Raw genomic sequence first — 18,255 nt, 5'->3', positions numbered from 1 at the left:
AGTCGAAGATGCTTCTGGACACAGTTAATATAAGGCTTTTGGATATCAGAACATACGGTTGAATAGCGATTCTCCACTCCGCACATCCACACTGACTCAAAACTTACGTACACAAGATGAGACTTGATGTGAGATTTGATCATAGCCTCTGCCCAGGTCCATATTGACAAATACTAGGCTTTCTGTCAACGCCCAGGTTTCTGTCATACGTTCATTTCATAAATGAGGGCCAACGTCTTTGATTATTGGACAGTCAGTGTGTTTTATTCCTGACTTATTGTGCACCGTCATATCACATACTGGCATAATATGCACTGTTTCCCAAAACTACTGCTTAATATTCTTTATTTTAATATTGCTTATGTTTATTACTGCGTAATAAACTGCAAACTCACTTGTGCCATCAGAGTGTTAAAGAAGATTAAGCTTAGTTCAGATGACCTACCTGCAAATCTGCTTTTATATAAAATCCCACTGACTGCGCCACAGCTGACTGGTAAAGCAAACGCATTAAATTGGGTCAAATCCCCTGCCTCGCTGTCTTCTTCCTCTTCCAGTTTCCATTCCTCTTCATGGACTTCACTTGATCCCTCTGTCTCTACACTGGATACTGAGTCTAACAGACACCAGTGGAGCAATGCTGTGTTACAGACAGATTTACAAATGCATAATAAAAAATACAATAAGAGACTGGATATACATGTGCATGTGTGTTTGTGTGTACTAACGGGGACCAGGGGCTTCGAAAGAGCTGACAGGAAGCTGAATGTTCTGATTCTGTGAAAAGAGAACATCTGTGAAGAGACAGTTACACTCCTTTGTATTTTATTGAGCTACACCACGACAAAATATTCAAAAATGAAGTGAGAGACTCAATACCTTCTGATCATCGTGTCTTTTTGCGCTTGGAGATTGTCGATGATCCTTCAAACAAAAGGAGGAACAAATTGGCTTTCACCTACAGGTTAACGTATGAATCTTTTACCGTACCAAGTCCAATCAGATATTATCAGATTTACCTCGATAAGTTTCTGCAGTGGAGTGCTTTGGTAGCAGATGCTCTGCTTCCGGTTCCTGATGTTTTCCTTTCCAGCAAACTTCTCAAATTCACTTGCAGTGAACCAGCGATCCTGGGACTGGATACTCTTATAACCTACAGGAACAAAACAAACGTCCACTTTCAGGAAATCATCAGGAAGTAATAAAAGGATGATCGGATGACGTGGTGGTGTTAGTCGGCATTTTGTCTCCAACAAGCAAATGTATTTATTGATGAAGTCACGTACTTTTCGTACGGTTATAGTTACGTTTAATGTTACGAAACATTTGTTAAAAAGGGGAGATGACATATGATAATGTGGTGCAATTCCCACACTGCAAACACCCTCAAATTAAAGCTGAAAGTCTGCACTTCAGGCTCATAGTCATTATTTAATATTCTGCAGTAGAGAGCTAGCAAACCAGCGACTTCGTCAATGTCCAAATATTTATGGGCCTGAATGTACATTATAGCAGTTCAAATAACCAAAACCAACTGAATATACACCACGCTGTAATTAGCACCTTGAAACATGTATGCACAAAACTTCCAAATAAAACTTGAAGGCATCTTATTTAACAACCTTTCCTAAGTTAGACTGGGGAGGGTTGAGTCAGGAAGGGCACCTGGTGTAAAAACCTTGCTTATGGCTGTCCGTTGATATTCGACGATGACGAGGTCTTCCTCTTCATTATCATCTTTGCCTTCCCAGGTCTTGCTGCTGTTGGGGTTGTTGAAGGGGGGGGGACATAGCTTGTGCAAAGGATTTGTTGTTGACGGAGGTGATGAGGGTGCGCAGTCCTCATCCGCACCACTTCGCTCCCCACCAGGGAGCCAGGTGGCAAGCAAGGGAGCAGGACGAACAGGGCCGAAGGGGGGCTGCACCTCTGATGTTGGTTCTCAGGAGGATGGGGGTACGTGTCTGCGTTGGCCACAGGAATCACCAGAGCGTTTGGACCACCTGGCTTTCAGCCTGTGTTCACCCTTCCACCAGTGAATCTCGGAATCACCCCCTTGCGGGTGTTGAGGTTGCAGGACTCTGAATTCGGAAGGGTGTAAAAACCTATGCCAAATCAAATATGTGGATCACGATGATCCGCTGTGGCAACCCCTAATGGGAGCAGCCGAAAGAAGAAGAAGGAGAATGTATGTCATAGCAGTTGTTCCTTCACTCACCACTCATCTTTCAAGATTGAAGTTAAGACAAACTCCTCTGTCCTGAAGACTTTCCCATGACTGTTACCTCTGACTTAAAAGAAAAACAATATCCCCGGGCATTGACATCTTACTCTGTCCGGGGTTCAAATATCGTGTTCTGAGTACAAATCGTCCATCCATTATCCATAACTGCTTTTCCTGTGCAGGGTTGCAGGCAAGCTGGAGCCTATCCCAGCTGACTATGGGTGAGAGGCGGGGTTCACCCTGGACAAGTCACCAGGTCATCACAGGGCTGACACATAGAGACAAACAACCATTCACACTCACATTCACACCTACGGTCAATTTAGTCTTTGAACTGTGGGGGAAACTGGAGCACCCAGAGGAGGCAGACACGGGGAGAACATGCAAACTCCACACAGAAAGGCCCCTCTCAGCTGCTGGGCTTGAACTCAGAACCATCTTGCCGTGAAGCGACAGTGCTAACCACTACACCACCGTGCTGCCTGAGTACAAATCGTGACATCAATTCCAGACATAACTTACCGAGGCTAGTGGATCAGGGGGACGCATCACTTCTAAATTGTTGTAAACAACCCTAAAGATGCCCAAGTGTGAAGCGTTTGGGTTTAAAAATAAGCCCCATCATTGATCATTTTATGTGACGTACATTTGTTTGGTTTATTTCACTGAGAAAAGTGATCTTTTCAGATGGCAAGAATTATGTTGCTATGGCAACAGGATTGTTTACTAGTGTCTGTGTCAGTACTGTGTATGCGTTGTTTAGCTGAGTGAGAATTAAACTTCATAAAAGTGAAGTCTATCAATTTGAGTATTTTGTTTCCAGTAAAAATCACAAGATTGCAGAAAATCTCTGTTTAGATTTTTTAGAATTAGAAGCCTTCATTTGTCACATATACATTGCTGCACAGTGAAGTTCTTTCTCTGTCTTTAACCCTGCTGAAGCAGTGAACAAACACACGCGTGCACACACAGAGAGAAAGAGAGAGAGAGAGAGAGAGAGAGCACAGTGGCACCTGGGGATTTTTTTTTTTTACATTTAGAAGCCTTTATTTGATGGCTCTGTGGTACAAAGTGAAATAGTATACGAGTGAACTGGTTATGTCACTGGCAGATATCCAGTTTCATTGCAAATAGTTGCGTCCAGGTAAGCCTAATTTTAGCAATATCACGACATTTAAAATGGATAAACTGTTGTTATAAAGTTTTATTTCTAATTTAAATGTGCACTTGCCGTGATTGGCAAAAGGGGTGTTCACACGGCAACTTTTACTCCGGTGTAGCACCGGGGCTGCCCCGGTAGAGCGTTCACATGGTACAAAGTTATAGCGGTGTAGCCCCTGAAAGCTGCTTAAACCGGTGCAAATCTAACCCTGCTCGGGAGGTGGTTTAAGAAATTTACTCCGGAGTAAATGCTAGTTTGCGGGGCAGCACCGATATAAAATGGGACGTCTGAACGCTACAGGGGTAGACTCGCTACGCGTGAGGAGAGTTGATTACATACGGGCATTGCATAATTTGCATCCTGGTATTTTGCGCTTCCAAAATGGCGAATATCAACAACAACAGAACTGCGTGTCTTCCAGTGTTGCCAGATTGGGTGGTTTTAAGTGCATTTTGGCGGATTTTAACATATTTTGGGCTGGAAAACGTCAGCAGTATCTGACAACACTGGTGTCTTCATCCACGTTGTTTTCCCGGCGCTTGGTGATGCCATGGCAACCGGGAAAAGGAAGTACATTTTCACGCATGCGCATATTTCATTTCCTCATTATTACTATCATATAACACGGTTGCAAAAACTGCCGTGTGAACGCAAGTGGGGCTGCACCGGTGCTAACATGCTTCTCTCTAGTAAACAGGTTTGTGATGTGTGAACGCTCCACAAAATTTACACCGGTGTAAGACATATTGCAACAAAATACATCGGTGCAGCATCGATGCAAATATGTGCCGTGTGAACACCCCTAAAAGGTGTTTATTTCTGGGTTTTGTTTGACTTTAAAGTGGTGTGTTAGAGCAGTGAAAACGCTAAAATGTGCAAAACATGGAGTTCTTCAGGACCAGAGCAGGAACCTGTACTGTAATCAATAATCTCATTTCTTACAGAGACCAAATGTGCCACTTTTCATAAGTTTTGCCCAAATATCATGTACTCTTTAGATTTTAAAGAAGACATTTTCATTTCCAACTCTAAGACACAAAACAAACCAGACCAGAAACTTACTTAATGCATCCTTCTTAGCAGGCTTCTTCTGGTTATGATTAGAGAAAGCAGAAGGGCCTGGTTCTTCTCGTTCCTCTGTTTCTTCAGTGCTTTTCTTTCTCTTTCTTGTCCACGCCTGCCCATTTACTTTATCCTTCTTGGTCCGGATTGAGTCTTGCTTGCTCTTGCTTCGTTCCTCTGCATCAGGGAGCTCCATATAAAACCTGAAGGAGCCTGAAATGAGAGTCACTCCATCCTTTAAGATAATATTCTGAATGAAGACAAAAGCACCTTGTATTGAAAAAGCACTGAACCCCAACAGAAACGAGATTTCAGGTTCACTCAAACTGTGAATGTTTAGTGAAGCAAAAGAGTGGAATTACACAGCAAACACCTACAAGATAAAGACAACTCAAAATCATGATGGAGTGACTGACCGTCCAGAAGGGTGTTTTGCAGCAAACGGAGAACCGAATATTTCTGCAAGATGTGATTCTTAAAAACACAAGTCCAAAACAGCTTCACACTCTGTCCTCCCTCCTTCTCCAGCCACTCCAAAATCTGATACAGACCGTTCTGCTTTTTCTCTTTACACTTCATCTTTATGACCTTCTACAAAGAGAGAGAGAGAGAGAGAGAGAGAGAGAGAGAGAGAGAGAGTGTAACGGTAGACTGCCTTTCGGATTTTTCATGTTGAGGTCATAAAAAGAATTTTCCCCGACACCCAATTTTTTTTTCTTTTACTGGACCGAAAGCTACCAAATTCAAATCACAAACTTCCAATTTTATTACTTTTTTCTCTAAAAGAACAATTAATGAATTTAGAGCCACGTGGCCCCAAATTCACCGCTATTTTTTCTTGCTTCACCACGACCCAATTCAAGACACTACATCATGCATCACATCACGTGGTGGGCTTTCCCCATTCGCGCAAGGCATTGTGGGATACAAATTTGAAACAGGAGAGAAAAATGGAGGACGTGAGTGTGAGAATGAAAGGTGAAAGAGCGACTATAGTAACAGAAAGAAAGCGAGAAGAAAAGATGTTATGTTATATACGAAGGAAAGGAAACACAGGACCAAACTAATAAATATCGGCGCTCAGTGAGCACCTCGGTGTCATCAGCTGTTCGTTTAGCGACAGAATGATGGAACTGTCAGTAAACCTGTAGATGGCAGTGATGCAACACTGAATGCCAGCTGCCGTAAAACCCAACAGAAGAAGACAACGATGACTCAGGTAAGAGTGCGCATGCGCACACGGACTTCCTCTGTCTGCTTGACTGTGTGAAGGGAGCAATTTCATGCACATTATTTACTCGGGAATCCACTCAAATTAAATCACTTCCCAGCCTCAGAATGGCCTGGGTTTTTTTTTAAGATATTACAGAAATAAACATATGACAATGAAGAAATTTCAGAAGGAACTAAATTTCACCGGTTTTATGAAATCGAAAGGCCGTCTACTTTTATAAAGATGTGGAACAATGACTGTACGTGCATTTTTATTAAAGCGGAGCTCCCCGTGCATAAATCACATGGAGCAGAGCTCCATACTTAAGAGAATATGGTGAAGCATCGAGCTAATTTTTGACGGCTTTTGCGACCACTCCAGGGAACCCAATCATAAGTGCAAGATAACTTCTCAAACACTTGACCACCAGGCAACAAAATTTGTATCTTTATTTCCATAAGATAGATGGCTTTTTATCCAGCGCTTATTTGTCATTTGCTTTTTAAAAAAATAACGTGGGATTTTATTTACTCACATATTTTACCGTAAATATTCACGACAGTTTCATATAAAATGAGTTAAAACAGCTTTATTAGTCCACTAACTTGTTGAACAGTTGTAACCAGACACCAGTTTGACACCAAGTTTGAAATATCAAGATTGCAGCTCTAAACCTCGGAGCTCATATGCTACATTTGGTTGAAGAGTTTCAGTTTTCCACTAGGTTAATTTTTTTCCCCAAAGGTTTTTATCCTACTGGTTTTTCCATAGCAGGCAACATAGTCTTTGCATTGTCTGCTTTTTCACCTGAACGATATCTTCTCTGCACACTCATCTCAACATAATTATTGTACAGCTCAATAACAATTATGAGACTCTTTCCTTAGTTGTAGATAATCTAAAACTACTGCGGATCGATATCGATAAGCTCTTATGTGTAATAATATCGGATGGTAACTCTATAGTAGTGATGTAAAGTGAAAGCGCTGGTTCACTGCTGTCCACCAGGCACCCAGCAGAGTCACACCATAATAAATGTTGTGGTGTTGTTTCTGGCGCATGGCATGCGGTGTCAAAGAAGGGAATAAATATACAGTGGGGCAAAAAATATTTAGTCAGCCACCAATTGTGCAAGTTCTCCCACTTAAAAAGATGAGAGAGGCCTGTAATTTTCATCATAGGTACACTTCAACTATGAGAGACAGAATGGGGGGAAAGAATCCAGGAAATCACATTGTAGGATTTTTAATGAATTAATTAGTAAATTCCTCGGTAAAATAAGTATTTGGTTACCTACAAACAAGCAAGATTTCTGGCTCTCACAGACCTGTAACTTCTTCTTTAAGAGGCTCCTCTGTCCTCCACTCGTTACCTGTATTAATGGCACCTGTTTGAACTCGTTATCAGTATAAAAGACACCTGTCCACAACCTCAAACAGTCACACTCCAAACTCCACTATGGCCAAGACCAAAGAGCTGTCAAAGGACACCAGAAACAAAATTGTAGACCTGCACCAGGCTGGGAAGACTGAATCTGCAATAGGTAAGCAGCTTGGTGTGAAGAAATCAACTGTGGGAGCAATTATTAGAAAATGGAAGACATACAAGACCACTGATAATGCCCCTCGATCTGGGGCTCCACGCAAGATCTCACCCCGTGGGGTCAAAATGATCACAAGAACGGTGAGCAAAAATCCCAGAACCACACGGGGGACCTAGTGAATGACCTGCAGAGAGCTGGGACCAAAGTAACAAAGGCTACCATCAGTAACACACTACGCCACCAGGGACTCAAATCCTGCAGTGCCAGACGTGTCCCCCTGCTTAAGCCAGTACATGTCCAGGCCCGTCTGAAGTTTGCTAGAGAGCATTTGGATGATCCAGAAGAGGATTGGGAGAATGTCATATGGTCAGATGAAACCAAAATAGAACTTTTTGGTAAAAACTCAACTTGTCGTGTTTGGAGGAGAAAGAATGCTGAGTTGCATCCAAAGAACACCATACCTACTGTGAAGCATGGGGGTGGAAACATCATGCTTTGGGGCTGTTTTTCTGCAAAGGGACCAGGACGACTGATCCGTGTAAAGGAAAGAATGAATGGGGCCATGTATCATGAGATTTTGAGTGAAAACCTCCTTCCATCAGCAAGGGCATTGAAGATGAAACGTGGCTGGGTCTTTCAGCATGACAATGATCCCAAACACACCGCCCGGGCAACGAAGGAGTGGCTTCGTAAGAAGCATTTCAAGGTCCTGGAGTGGCCTAGCCAGTCTCCAGATCTCAACCCCAGAGAAAATCTTTGGAGGGAGTTGAAAGTCCGTGTTGCCCAGCGACAGCCCCAAAACATCACTGCTCTAGAGGAGATCTGCATGGAGGAATGGGCCAAAATACCAGCAACAGTGTGTGAAAACCTTGTGAAGACTTATAGAAAACGTTTGACCTCTGTCATTGCCAACAAAGGGTATATAACAAAGTATTGAGATGAACTTTTGTTATTGACCAAATACTTATTTTCCACCATAATTTGCAAATAAATTCTTTAAAAATCAGACAATGTGATTTTCTGGATTTTTTTTCTTATTCTGTCTCTCATAGTTGAGGTATACCGATGATGAAAATTACAGGCCTCTCTCATCTTTTTAAGTGGGAGAACTTGCACAATTGGTGACTGACTAAATATTTTTTTGCCCCACTGTACAGGGTTAGTGGAAATTATGTTAACACTAATGGATTATTTTTCTCCTGAATGTGTGGTGCACCGTGACCGCTGCTGGTGTAACTGGGCCCTACTTTTTTGACACCCTAACAGTGACGTCAGACGTTTACTTACAGATGGTGCAACAGTACACCGTTGATGAACTTCCAGTGCAGATCCGATTGGCGGTGTATTTCCAACAGGATGGCGCACCGCTGCATTTTGGCCGTACTGTTTGTGCTTATCTTGACCACACATTTCCAGATCGATGGGTAGGTCGCAGTGGACCGTTGCCATGGCCTCCACACTCCCCTAATTTGACGCCCTGTGATTTCTGGTTATGGGATATGGTGAAGGAGTGAGTGTATAGCAGGAAAGTTTGTGATATCAATGACCTCTAGGACAGAATAAGGACTGTGGTATCATCGATTCCCTGCAAAATGTGTGTCCGGGCTTTAAATGGTACTGTTGCTCGCTGGCTTTTGTGTGTTGAACACAATGGCGAACAGGTTGAGACCGTCCTGTAAATCATCTTGTATGTATGATGTATGTTTTGTGAATAAATGGTTTCTACCATTTAAGTGTTAACATAATTTTGACTAACCCTGTATATTGTAACTGCGATGCGTATCTTCTAATTGGTTTAACAATAAATGTCACAAGACGATGCAGCAATTTATTGACATGAACGACATGACACAATTCGATGGTTCATTCATGGTGCTGTAATATTATTATTCTATCCAGGCTGATTTTGTGCCCTTGCAAATATTTTGCTTATACACTCATCAGGAGCTTTTAGGCGCTTATTAAATATCTATATAAAGCATGAAGTATGTCCCAATAATATGATCAGGTACCATCAAGTGTACATGTTTTGTCCCTTTACTGTGTATGTTTTTCACTGGGATGGTTCATGAAGTGTATCTTAAATTAGCTTTCAGAGTAAAGCTTTAAAAATACATCAATGATCCTTGAAGTCAAATTTAAAGGTATGCTATATCCACGTTTTCAGGTATAATATACAGACTAAAGGTACAACCCCAGCCACTAGAAAGTACAGTTTGGTGCTGATTACAGACCAGCAAAATCTCTTATGTCAGTAATTAGTAGGATTAAACCGTTTATTGTTGTATGTTATATACACATATGTAGTAAATGTATCATATTCTGTTTCATTATTATTTGCATCCAGAAATTACATAATGGCATGGTACTGTCACGAACAAACTTATACACGCATAGATACAAATAAGAAGATTTAAAATTGTCTATTTTTTCAAGGATTGTAGCAGTAATCACTAGAGCGGTGGGTACAATTATCAACAGTCCATAATTATCAACACCTTTTCAGATTTACCAATAAAAAACAATTTTACAAAGGTGAGTTTCAGTTCCAACAGTTATTATTGGTTAATTAATCAACTGGAAGACCCGTCTCACCCTTTGATCTTGTCGTCTGATGACACAGCTCGTTACTCAAGATGGAAATTTTTTTCCGCACGATGAGCAATTTGAGGAAATCCCGGACGTTATCATCGCAGGTAAGCATGGTGGAAAGATCATGGACATGTTTTTACTATCAGATTCACCTATATTTCATGATCTCCTTGTTGAAACCTACTTTGTTTCTTACGTTTTCATTTGACAGTCACGATTTTGTATCTAAACGCGCATTTGAGAAGTCATGTGAGGTGTCGATAATAGTGATCACTTTCACTGGTGTCTACCATTATTGACACCCTGTGGAATTAAGTGGCATTTACAACTGTCATGGATCGATCTTTGTGTAACATTGTTGAAGTAGATGAAGTACTTAAAAAGTAAAAGTGATGTGATTTATAATAATTTTTTTTCTGATTCATAACAGAATGGAACGTTTGTAGAGTATTTGGAAACCGATTGCAATAAATAGAATTAGACCAGAATTAAATTCCTAGCATATAAAAAAAGACATTTATTGGTAAACTACAAAACTAGAAATTAATATAAACAACAACGAATGATTAACAAAATGTGATCTATGAAAATACTTAGAAAGTGGAACAAAAAGATTTTCTAACGCAAGTTAAACATTATCAGTTCATTTGTTTACAAACATTAGAATTATTTCCTCATTTACGTAAACACCAACATCCAGATATTTATATACAGTGGTGCTTGAAAGTTTGTGAACTCTTTAGAATTTTCTATATTTCTGCATAAATATGACCTAAAACATCATCAGATTTTCACACAAGTCCTAAAAGTAGATAAAGAGAACCCAGTTAAACAAATGAGACAAAAATATTATACTTGGTCATTTATTTATTGAGGAAAATGATCCAATATTACATATCTGTGAGTGGCAAAAGTATGTGAAACTCTAGGATTCGCAGTTAATTTGAAGGTGAAATTAGAGTCAGGGGTTTTTCAACCAATGGGATGACAATCAGGTGTGAGTGGGCACCCTATTTTATTTAAAGAACAGGGATCTATCAAAGTCTGATCTTCACAACACATGTTTGTGGAAGTGTATCATGGTACGAACAAAGGAGATTTCTGAGGACCTCAGAAAAAGCATTGTTGATGCTCATCAGGCTGGAAAAGGTTACAAAACCATCTGTAAAGAGTTTGGACTCCACCAATCCACAGTCAGACAGATTGTGTACAAATGGAGGAAATTCATGACCATTGTTACCCTCCACAGGAGTGGTCAACCAACAAAGATCACTCCAAGAGCAAGGCGTGTAACAGTCGGCGAGGTCACAAAGGACCCCAGGGTAACTTCTAAGCAACTGAAGGCCTCTCTCACATTAGCCAATGTTAATGTTCATGAGTCTACCATCAGGAGAACACTGAACAACAATGGTGTACATGGCAGGGTTGCAAGGAGAAAGCCACTGCTCTCCAAAAAGAACATTGCTGCTCATCTGCAGTTTGCGAAAGATCATGTGGACAAACCAGAAGGCTATTGGAAAAATGTTTTGTGGACGGATGAGACCAACATAGAAAATTTTGGTTTAAATGAGAAGTGTTATGTTTGGAGAAAGTAAAACACTGCATTCCAGCATAAGAACCTTATCCCATCTGTGAAACATGGTGGTGGTAGTATCATGGTTTGGGCCTGTTTTGCTGCATCTGGGCCAGGACCACTTGCCATCATTGATGGAACAATGAATTCTGAATTATACCAGCGAATTCTAAAGGAAAATGTCAGACATCTGTCCATGAACTGAATCTCAAGAGAAGGTGGGTCATGCAGCAAGACAACAACCCTAAGCACACAAGTCGTTCTACCAAAGAATGGTTAAAGAAGAATAAAGTTAATGTTTTGGAATGGCCAAGTCAAAGTCCTGACTTTAATCCAATCAAAATGTTGTGGAAGGACCTGAAGTGAGCAGTTTATGTGAGGAAACCCACCAACATCCCAGAGTTGAAGCTGTTCTGTACGGAGGAATGGGTTAAAATTCCTCCAAGCCGGTGTGCAGGACTGATCAACAGTTACCGGAAACATTTAGTTGCAGTTATTGCTGCACAAGGGGGTCACACCAGATACTGAAAGCAAAGGTTCACATACTTTTGCCACTCACAGACATGTAATATTGGATCATTTTCCTCAATAAATAAATGACCAAGTATAATATTTTTGTCTCATTTGTTTAACTGGGTTCTCTTTATCTACTTTTAGGACTTGTATGAAAATCTGATGATGTTTTAGGTCATATATATGCAGAAATATAGAAAATTCTAAAGGGTTCACAAACTTTCAAGCACCACTGTAAAAGATATTTTGTGCAAAATATCATCTCATCTCATCTCATTATCTCTAGCCGCTTTATCCTTCTACAGGGTCGCAGGCAAGCTGGAGCCTATCCCAGCTGACTACGGGTGAAAGGCAGGGTACACCCTGGACAAGTTGCCAGGTCATCACAGGGCTGACACATAGACACAGACAACCATTCACACTCACATTCACACCTACGGTCAATTTAGAGTCACCAGTTAACCTAACCTGCATGTCTTTGGACTGTGGGGGAAACCGGAGCACCTGGAGGAAACCCACGCGGACACGGGGAGAACATGCAAACTCCGCACAGAAAGGCCCTCGCCGGCCACGGGGCTCGAACCCGGACCTCTGATACCTCTAAATACAATCCAGTGCAAAATATCAGTCTATGTTAAACAAATTTTAAATAAAAACTATGTTTTTTTAATTTAATACCACATAACGATTATTTTTTAAATAAATAATAATCCGGATGTCGATAAATGTGGAACGGTGTCAATAACTGTGGACAAAGGTGTTGATAATTGTGGAACGGTATCATGTGATCTGATGCACTAAGTAACTGGGAATCAACTCGGGTTTTTTTTCCAGTGAAAGTTTGATTAATTATTCATGCACAATTTATGGATTGAAAGTCTTTTCTACTTTTGCAGTGGCCAAAAGATCTTCCATCCATCCATTATCTGTTTATCCTGTTCTACAGGGTCGCAGGCAAGCTGGAGCCTATCCCAGCTGACTACGAGCGAAAGGCGGGGTACACCCTGGACAAGTCGCCAGGTCATCACAGGGCTGACACATAGACACAGACAACCATTCACATTCACACCTACAGTCAATTTAGGCCCTGTCCACACGGCAACAGATTCAGGTGACTCCAATATAATTGCTTATCGTTTAGGCCTGGCGTCCACACGGCACCGGCGTTTTGGGTGCCCAAAACGCAATCTTTTTGAGAACGGGTTCCAGAGTGGAAAGATCTGGCAACGTTGCCGTTGTGAAGTCGTCTGGATGAGTAGAACGGATTTGTTTACGATGACATCACAACCACATGACTGTGAGTGCTTCACGCCGGGTAGAAGTGTAACGAATATCACCAGGATATCACCAGGAAAAAGCCTTACAGAGCACTAGTGAGAGTGAAACACGAGCTTGGATATTATTATTATTATGTTCAATGTTAGTTCACAGTAGTAATGCAAGAAGCAGAATAGTGACAGTAATAGTGAAGCAAAAACATGCAATTGTACAAACACTGCAGCTCTACAGCAAAATATTCATTTATGAAATGGTCTGATTCTTAACACCAGTAGTGCCACTGATCTTCTCATTGCGATGCGAGTTGTCAACAAATCCTATAACTTGGTTCATGAAACGCGCTTACAAAATATTTTCACTGTGAATATTTATTGTGTAATGGTGCAAAGTGAGAAAGAGAGAGAGAGACTCTGCCCTTAGGGCAGAGTCAATCCCGCCAGCAAAAATAGGAAAAAAAAGGAGCGATCTCACCTCTTCAGATGTTGGTTTAAGTCCTAAAGTACATTCCTCAAAAAGGGCGTAGAAGAGCAAATTAATCCATCAACGTGTAGTATTCAATTTATTCCGGACCATTAAAGACGCCGCCTTCCGCGTAGAATCCTACGTCATCCTCGCCGCCATATTGGATAGGTCAAAGCGGAGAATAAAGATTCATGTGCTGCGTTTAACTGTACCAACAGGTTTACCGTCCAAACGAGATCGCATGGGATTACCTTTCACAGGTGAGAAACAACAAATTAATCCATCAACGTGTAGTATTCAATTTATTCCGGACCATTAAAGACGCCGCCTTCCGCGTAGAATCATACGTCATCCTCGCCGCCATATTGGAGAGGTCAAAGCGGAGAATAAAGATTAGCTGCGTTTAACTGTACCAACAGGTTTACTATCCAAATGAGATCACATGGGATTACCTTTCACAGGAGAGACTGGAAAAATACTTTTCATTATATTTGGTCATTATAATGTAATTTTACGAACAGATTTTCCTGACTTTGTGGCTAATATGAAGTCTCGCGCATAATAGTTTATGCGCATGCATCCTTACTTCTTCTATTGTTCTGGTGTCTCCGAAGGGACCATCTTACAGCGCCCCTAGAGGTGTGGCATGTGTATTGCATCGTTTTCAGCAAGTGTTGCGTTGCCATATGGACCTGATATTTTACTGATCGTTGCCCATTTGGACGCGATATATTTTTAAATAACATCTCGTTGCCGTTGTTGTGTGGATGTAGCCTTAGAGTCACCAGTTAACCTAACCTGCATGTCTTTGGACTGTGGGGGAAACTGGAGCACCCAGAGGAAACCCACACGGACATGGGGAGAACATACAAACTCCACACAGAAAGGCCCTCGCCAGCCGCTGGGCTCGAACCCAGGACCTTCTTGCTGTGAGGCGACAATGCTAACCACTACACCACCGTGCCGCTCCCAAAAGATCTTTACTACTTTAAAGTGCGTATCACGGGTAAATTCAGGAGCAAAATCAATGTAATTCTCCTATTTTATATTAAACTTTGGTCAAATATCTGTCACATTTTGCATTTAGTGTAATTTTTTTACCCTGCGCAATACCAGAAAAATTCAGTTGAATTCAAGCCATTTGAGGCGAATTGGTCCGCCTCTGAAAAAACTTGCCATTTGGATTTCCCGACAAACATTGATTTTCGTGACGTCGCGTGCGGGACGCCTCCTTCTGAATCCTATGTCAGCGCTGGTTTGTTTATGAGAAAACGACCTGGTGGTTTTCTGCAAATTTCTTCAACATTATCACGTAATTATTAAAATGGTTAACAGATGTATCGTAGGAGGGTGTAGCAACACCAATCATGATGGGATTAGTACTCATCGTTTCCCAAAAGACCGGACAATGAGAGAGAAATGGGAGCGCTTGGTCTACACAGGCTGTGCACTGAAACCGTGCAAAGCTCTCGCAGCCTGCTGGCGCTTCCACAGGTGACGTCACGAATCTGGCTCCAGACTCCCTTGGGATTTTTCCAGACGTGTTTTGTTATTTTATTTTTTTCTGCTGTAAACAGATGGCCTTGTGCAAAATTACCCTTCTGGATGAGTGTGTAAAGGGACATACTTTCATATAAAAAAACCGAAATTGGTCCAGAATATGCACTTTAAAATTAAACAAACACTTTATATCCCGGGTTAGGTTTCCACACCTCAGGAGTAATAATAAATATATATTTAGTTCAAGTTTAAAGTTCAAATTAAAGGTTTTAGGTGACTTTTGATTTTCACAGATTTTCTTTCCATGTACCAATAATGCATCCCATGTTTTTTTTCTTTGGCTAGAGATTAGTCATGAACAACCAGGACATTTCAGTGAGTCGGATTATTTGACTCAAATCACCAATAAGAGCCGACTCTTTTGGCTGTCAAACGATTCACTGTCATTTCTGCCTTAGCCAAAAAGTTTGCGATATTATGTCCCGTGGTTAATCTGCTGTTGTCAGGTTTCAGCTCGAACTGTGTATTGAACACTTACTCTGCATTGCTTAGATCGACAACAAGAGAAAGAAAGGAATGAATCGGATCTCAGCGGTCACTCAAATGATTCGGTTCAAAGAGTCGACTCGTTTGCGACATAAAAATCACATCACACTCACATATTATATTGGCACAGTAAATGCACTGATCAAACATTAATATGCAACTTAATGCATACAAAGTAGACAACAGATGTGTTTCAGACTCTATTCATCAATTCCCTTCTTTCAGGTGGAAGAAAAAAAAGGCTCGTGATCATGTGCAGTATAGAGCAGCTCTTGCCTGGTAGAGCTTCTCAGGTACCAGGTTGTGGTCTCGGAGCTGGTTGAGGAAGGTGTGCGGTTCCTCCATGCAAGAGATCTCTGTCTTCTTGCAGTGAAAAAACTTCATCATCTCCTCTTCAGTGAGAAAATCCAGCGGATCCATTGGGTCTCTGTTCATCCGTCTGCTCTCTACTCAAATACATCCATTATTCTAAAGGGACAATAAAACACCAGCTCTGGAAGATGTAAATGTCAGACTCTACCTTCCTGATCCCGAACAGGGCTGAGTGCTTTGGCGTTGATCACTGAAGATTTGTTTTGGTGATATACATCTGAAATCTCCAATCTCCCGCCTTCCTGGATTTGCTCGCGCCGCTCACTTCCAAACCCGGAAGTTAGAAACGAAACCGAAAGTAGTGAACCCGAGGGCGGGGCATTTAGCAAAATTGTAAACAGTTGTGCGTTCTTTCACATAAAACAAGGAGAACTAGAAGGGCTCTCGGTCGAGCGCAGACCTCCTCCAAAGCACAAATTCGGATTTGCATCAAAATCTAATCCTTGGCCCCTGGTCCACCTTTCTTCAAAAGTTCATCAAAATCCATTCACTACTTTATGAGTTGGGAAAAGACAAAATCTGCATACATATCAGAACCCTAGATTTGTCATGAATAGGCAGATGGATGGATATACAGTGGTGCTTGAAAGTTTGTGAACCCTTTAGAATTTTCTATATTTCTGCATAAATATGACCTAAAACACCATCAGATTTTCACACAAGTAGATAAAGAGAACCCAGTTAAACAAATGAGACAAAAATATTATACTCGGTCATTTATTTATTGAGGAAAATGATACAATATTACATACCTGTGAGTGGCGAAAGTATGTGAACCTTTGCTTTCAGTATCTGGTGTGACCCCCTTGTGCAGCTATAACTGCAACTAAACGTTTGCGGTAACTGTTTATCAGTCCTGCACACCGGCTTGGAGGAATTTTAACCCATTCCTCCGTACAGAACAGCTTCAACTCTGGGATGTTGGTGGGTTTCCCTCACATGAACTGCTCGCTTCAGGTCCTTCCACAACATTTCCATTGGATTAAGGTCAGGACTTTGACTTGGCCATTCCAAAACATTAACTTTATTCTTCTTTAACCATTTTTTGGTAGAATGACTTGTGTGCTTAGGGTCGTTGTCTTGCTGCATGACCCACCTTCTCTTGAGATTCAGTTCATGGACAGATGTCCTGACATTTTCCTTTAGAATTCACTGGTATAATTCAGAATTCATTGTTCTCTCGATAATGACAAGCCATCCTGGCCCAGATGCAGCAAAACAGGCCCAAACCATGATACTACCACCACCATGTTTCACAGATGGGATAAGGTTCTTAAGCTGGAATGCAGTGTTTTCCTTTCTCCAAACATAACACTTCTCAGAAATCAGAAAATAGAATCAGAAACACTTTAATTGCCAGGTATGTGGACACACACGAGGAATTTGACTCCGGTTCACTTAGCTCTCATAGTACAAAACAGATAAAAAAGCGTAGGCACAAAATCAAACAAACAAGCAAACAACAACAAAAATAGGTGCATAGTGCAAAGTAATCCAGGTAAGTCAAGTATGGAATAGTTAAATAAATATAAAGTATACAGCAGTGGCGGCTGGTAGTCTTTCAAACAGGGGAGGCTGGTCAGTTATGATATTTCCAGATTTTAAAAGAAAAAAGAAAAAACACATTCATTTTGCCCATACTCTTGCCTCTGATCTGGCTGATTGTTGGCAGGGTTACAAACTGTGAAATAACAGGTTCTTTTGGCCCATTAGCTGACTGTCCAATATACATGATGGTGGTGTTGGGGGGGGGGGGTATATTTTAACATTTTAGATTTTAAAATTGTGGCATGTTGTTTAAAAATTGATCATTATTGAAAGCAGCTCTTTGTCAGGAACCTCAGCAGTAACAGCAGGGTGTTCTGGAATAGGCACAAGCACTGACCTTGGGGAGCCAAACATAGAGCTGGGTGCCACACATTTCATTCAATGACACTTTCCCTATATTTTACTTATTTTGACTGAGAAATGTTTTATTGACAATTTTGATAACCCTTCACTTTTAATCCAGGTCTGTAGTGTGAAATGTTCTCGGCTGTGTTTTTGTTTAAAAATGTTTTCCAAATTGTAGCTGTGTTTAATTCATATCCAGAGAAATATATATTCCAATATAATATACTCAGCATAAACATTTTAAATAGATTCTATATTTTTGGTCCATCCATGACATATTACTAAAGTATCCTATTTACTGTTGTTGATGTGGATCACTTGCTGT

General features: G+C 41.0%; 1 protein-coding gene across 5 annotated transcripts in view; it reads right to left on the bottom strand.

Moving 5' to 3' along the window:
• The window catches only part of LOC132870691 (nuclear body protein SP140-like protein), a 32,778-nt gene extending 16,474 nt beyond the window's left edge, over window positions 1-16,304 (bottom strand). The window contains exons 1-8 of one of the 5 annotated variants that reach the window (XM_060904481.1): window positions 16,186-16,304; window positions 15,942-16,133; window positions 4,862-5,036; window positions 4,446-4,658; window positions 1,020-1,153; window positions 880-924; window positions 729-777; window positions 446-640 (exon numbers count right to left, since the gene is read on the bottom strand). In XM_060904481.1, coding sequence (XP_060760464.1) covers window positions 446-640; window positions 729-777; window positions 880-924; window positions 1,020-1,153; window positions 4,446-4,658; window positions 4,862-5,036; window positions 15,942-16,100 — 970 coding nt within the window. In that variant the 5' untranslated portion in view covers window positions 16,101-16,133; window positions 16,186-16,304. Of the gene's footprint in view, window positions 1-445; window positions 641-728; window positions 778-879; window positions 925-1,019; window positions 1,154-4,445; window positions 4,659-4,861; window positions 5,037-15,941 lie in introns of all 5 variants that reach the window. The other 4 variants (XM_060904480.1, XM_060904483.1, XM_060904482.1 and 1 more) reach the window with 4 other exon arrangements.
• Window positions 16,305-18,255: the final 1,951 nt, after the last annotated feature.

Source organism: Neoarius graeffei, chromosome 22 (genome assembly GCF_027579695.1).
Source record: "Neoarius graeffei isolate fNeoGra1 chromosome 22, fNeoGra1.pri, whole genome shotgun sequence".
Taxonomy (NCBI): Eukaryota; Metazoa; Chordata; class Actinopteri; order Siluriformes; family Ariidae; genus Neoarius; species Neoarius graeffei.
This window is presented reverse-complemented; position numbering and strand designations above follow the sequence as displayed.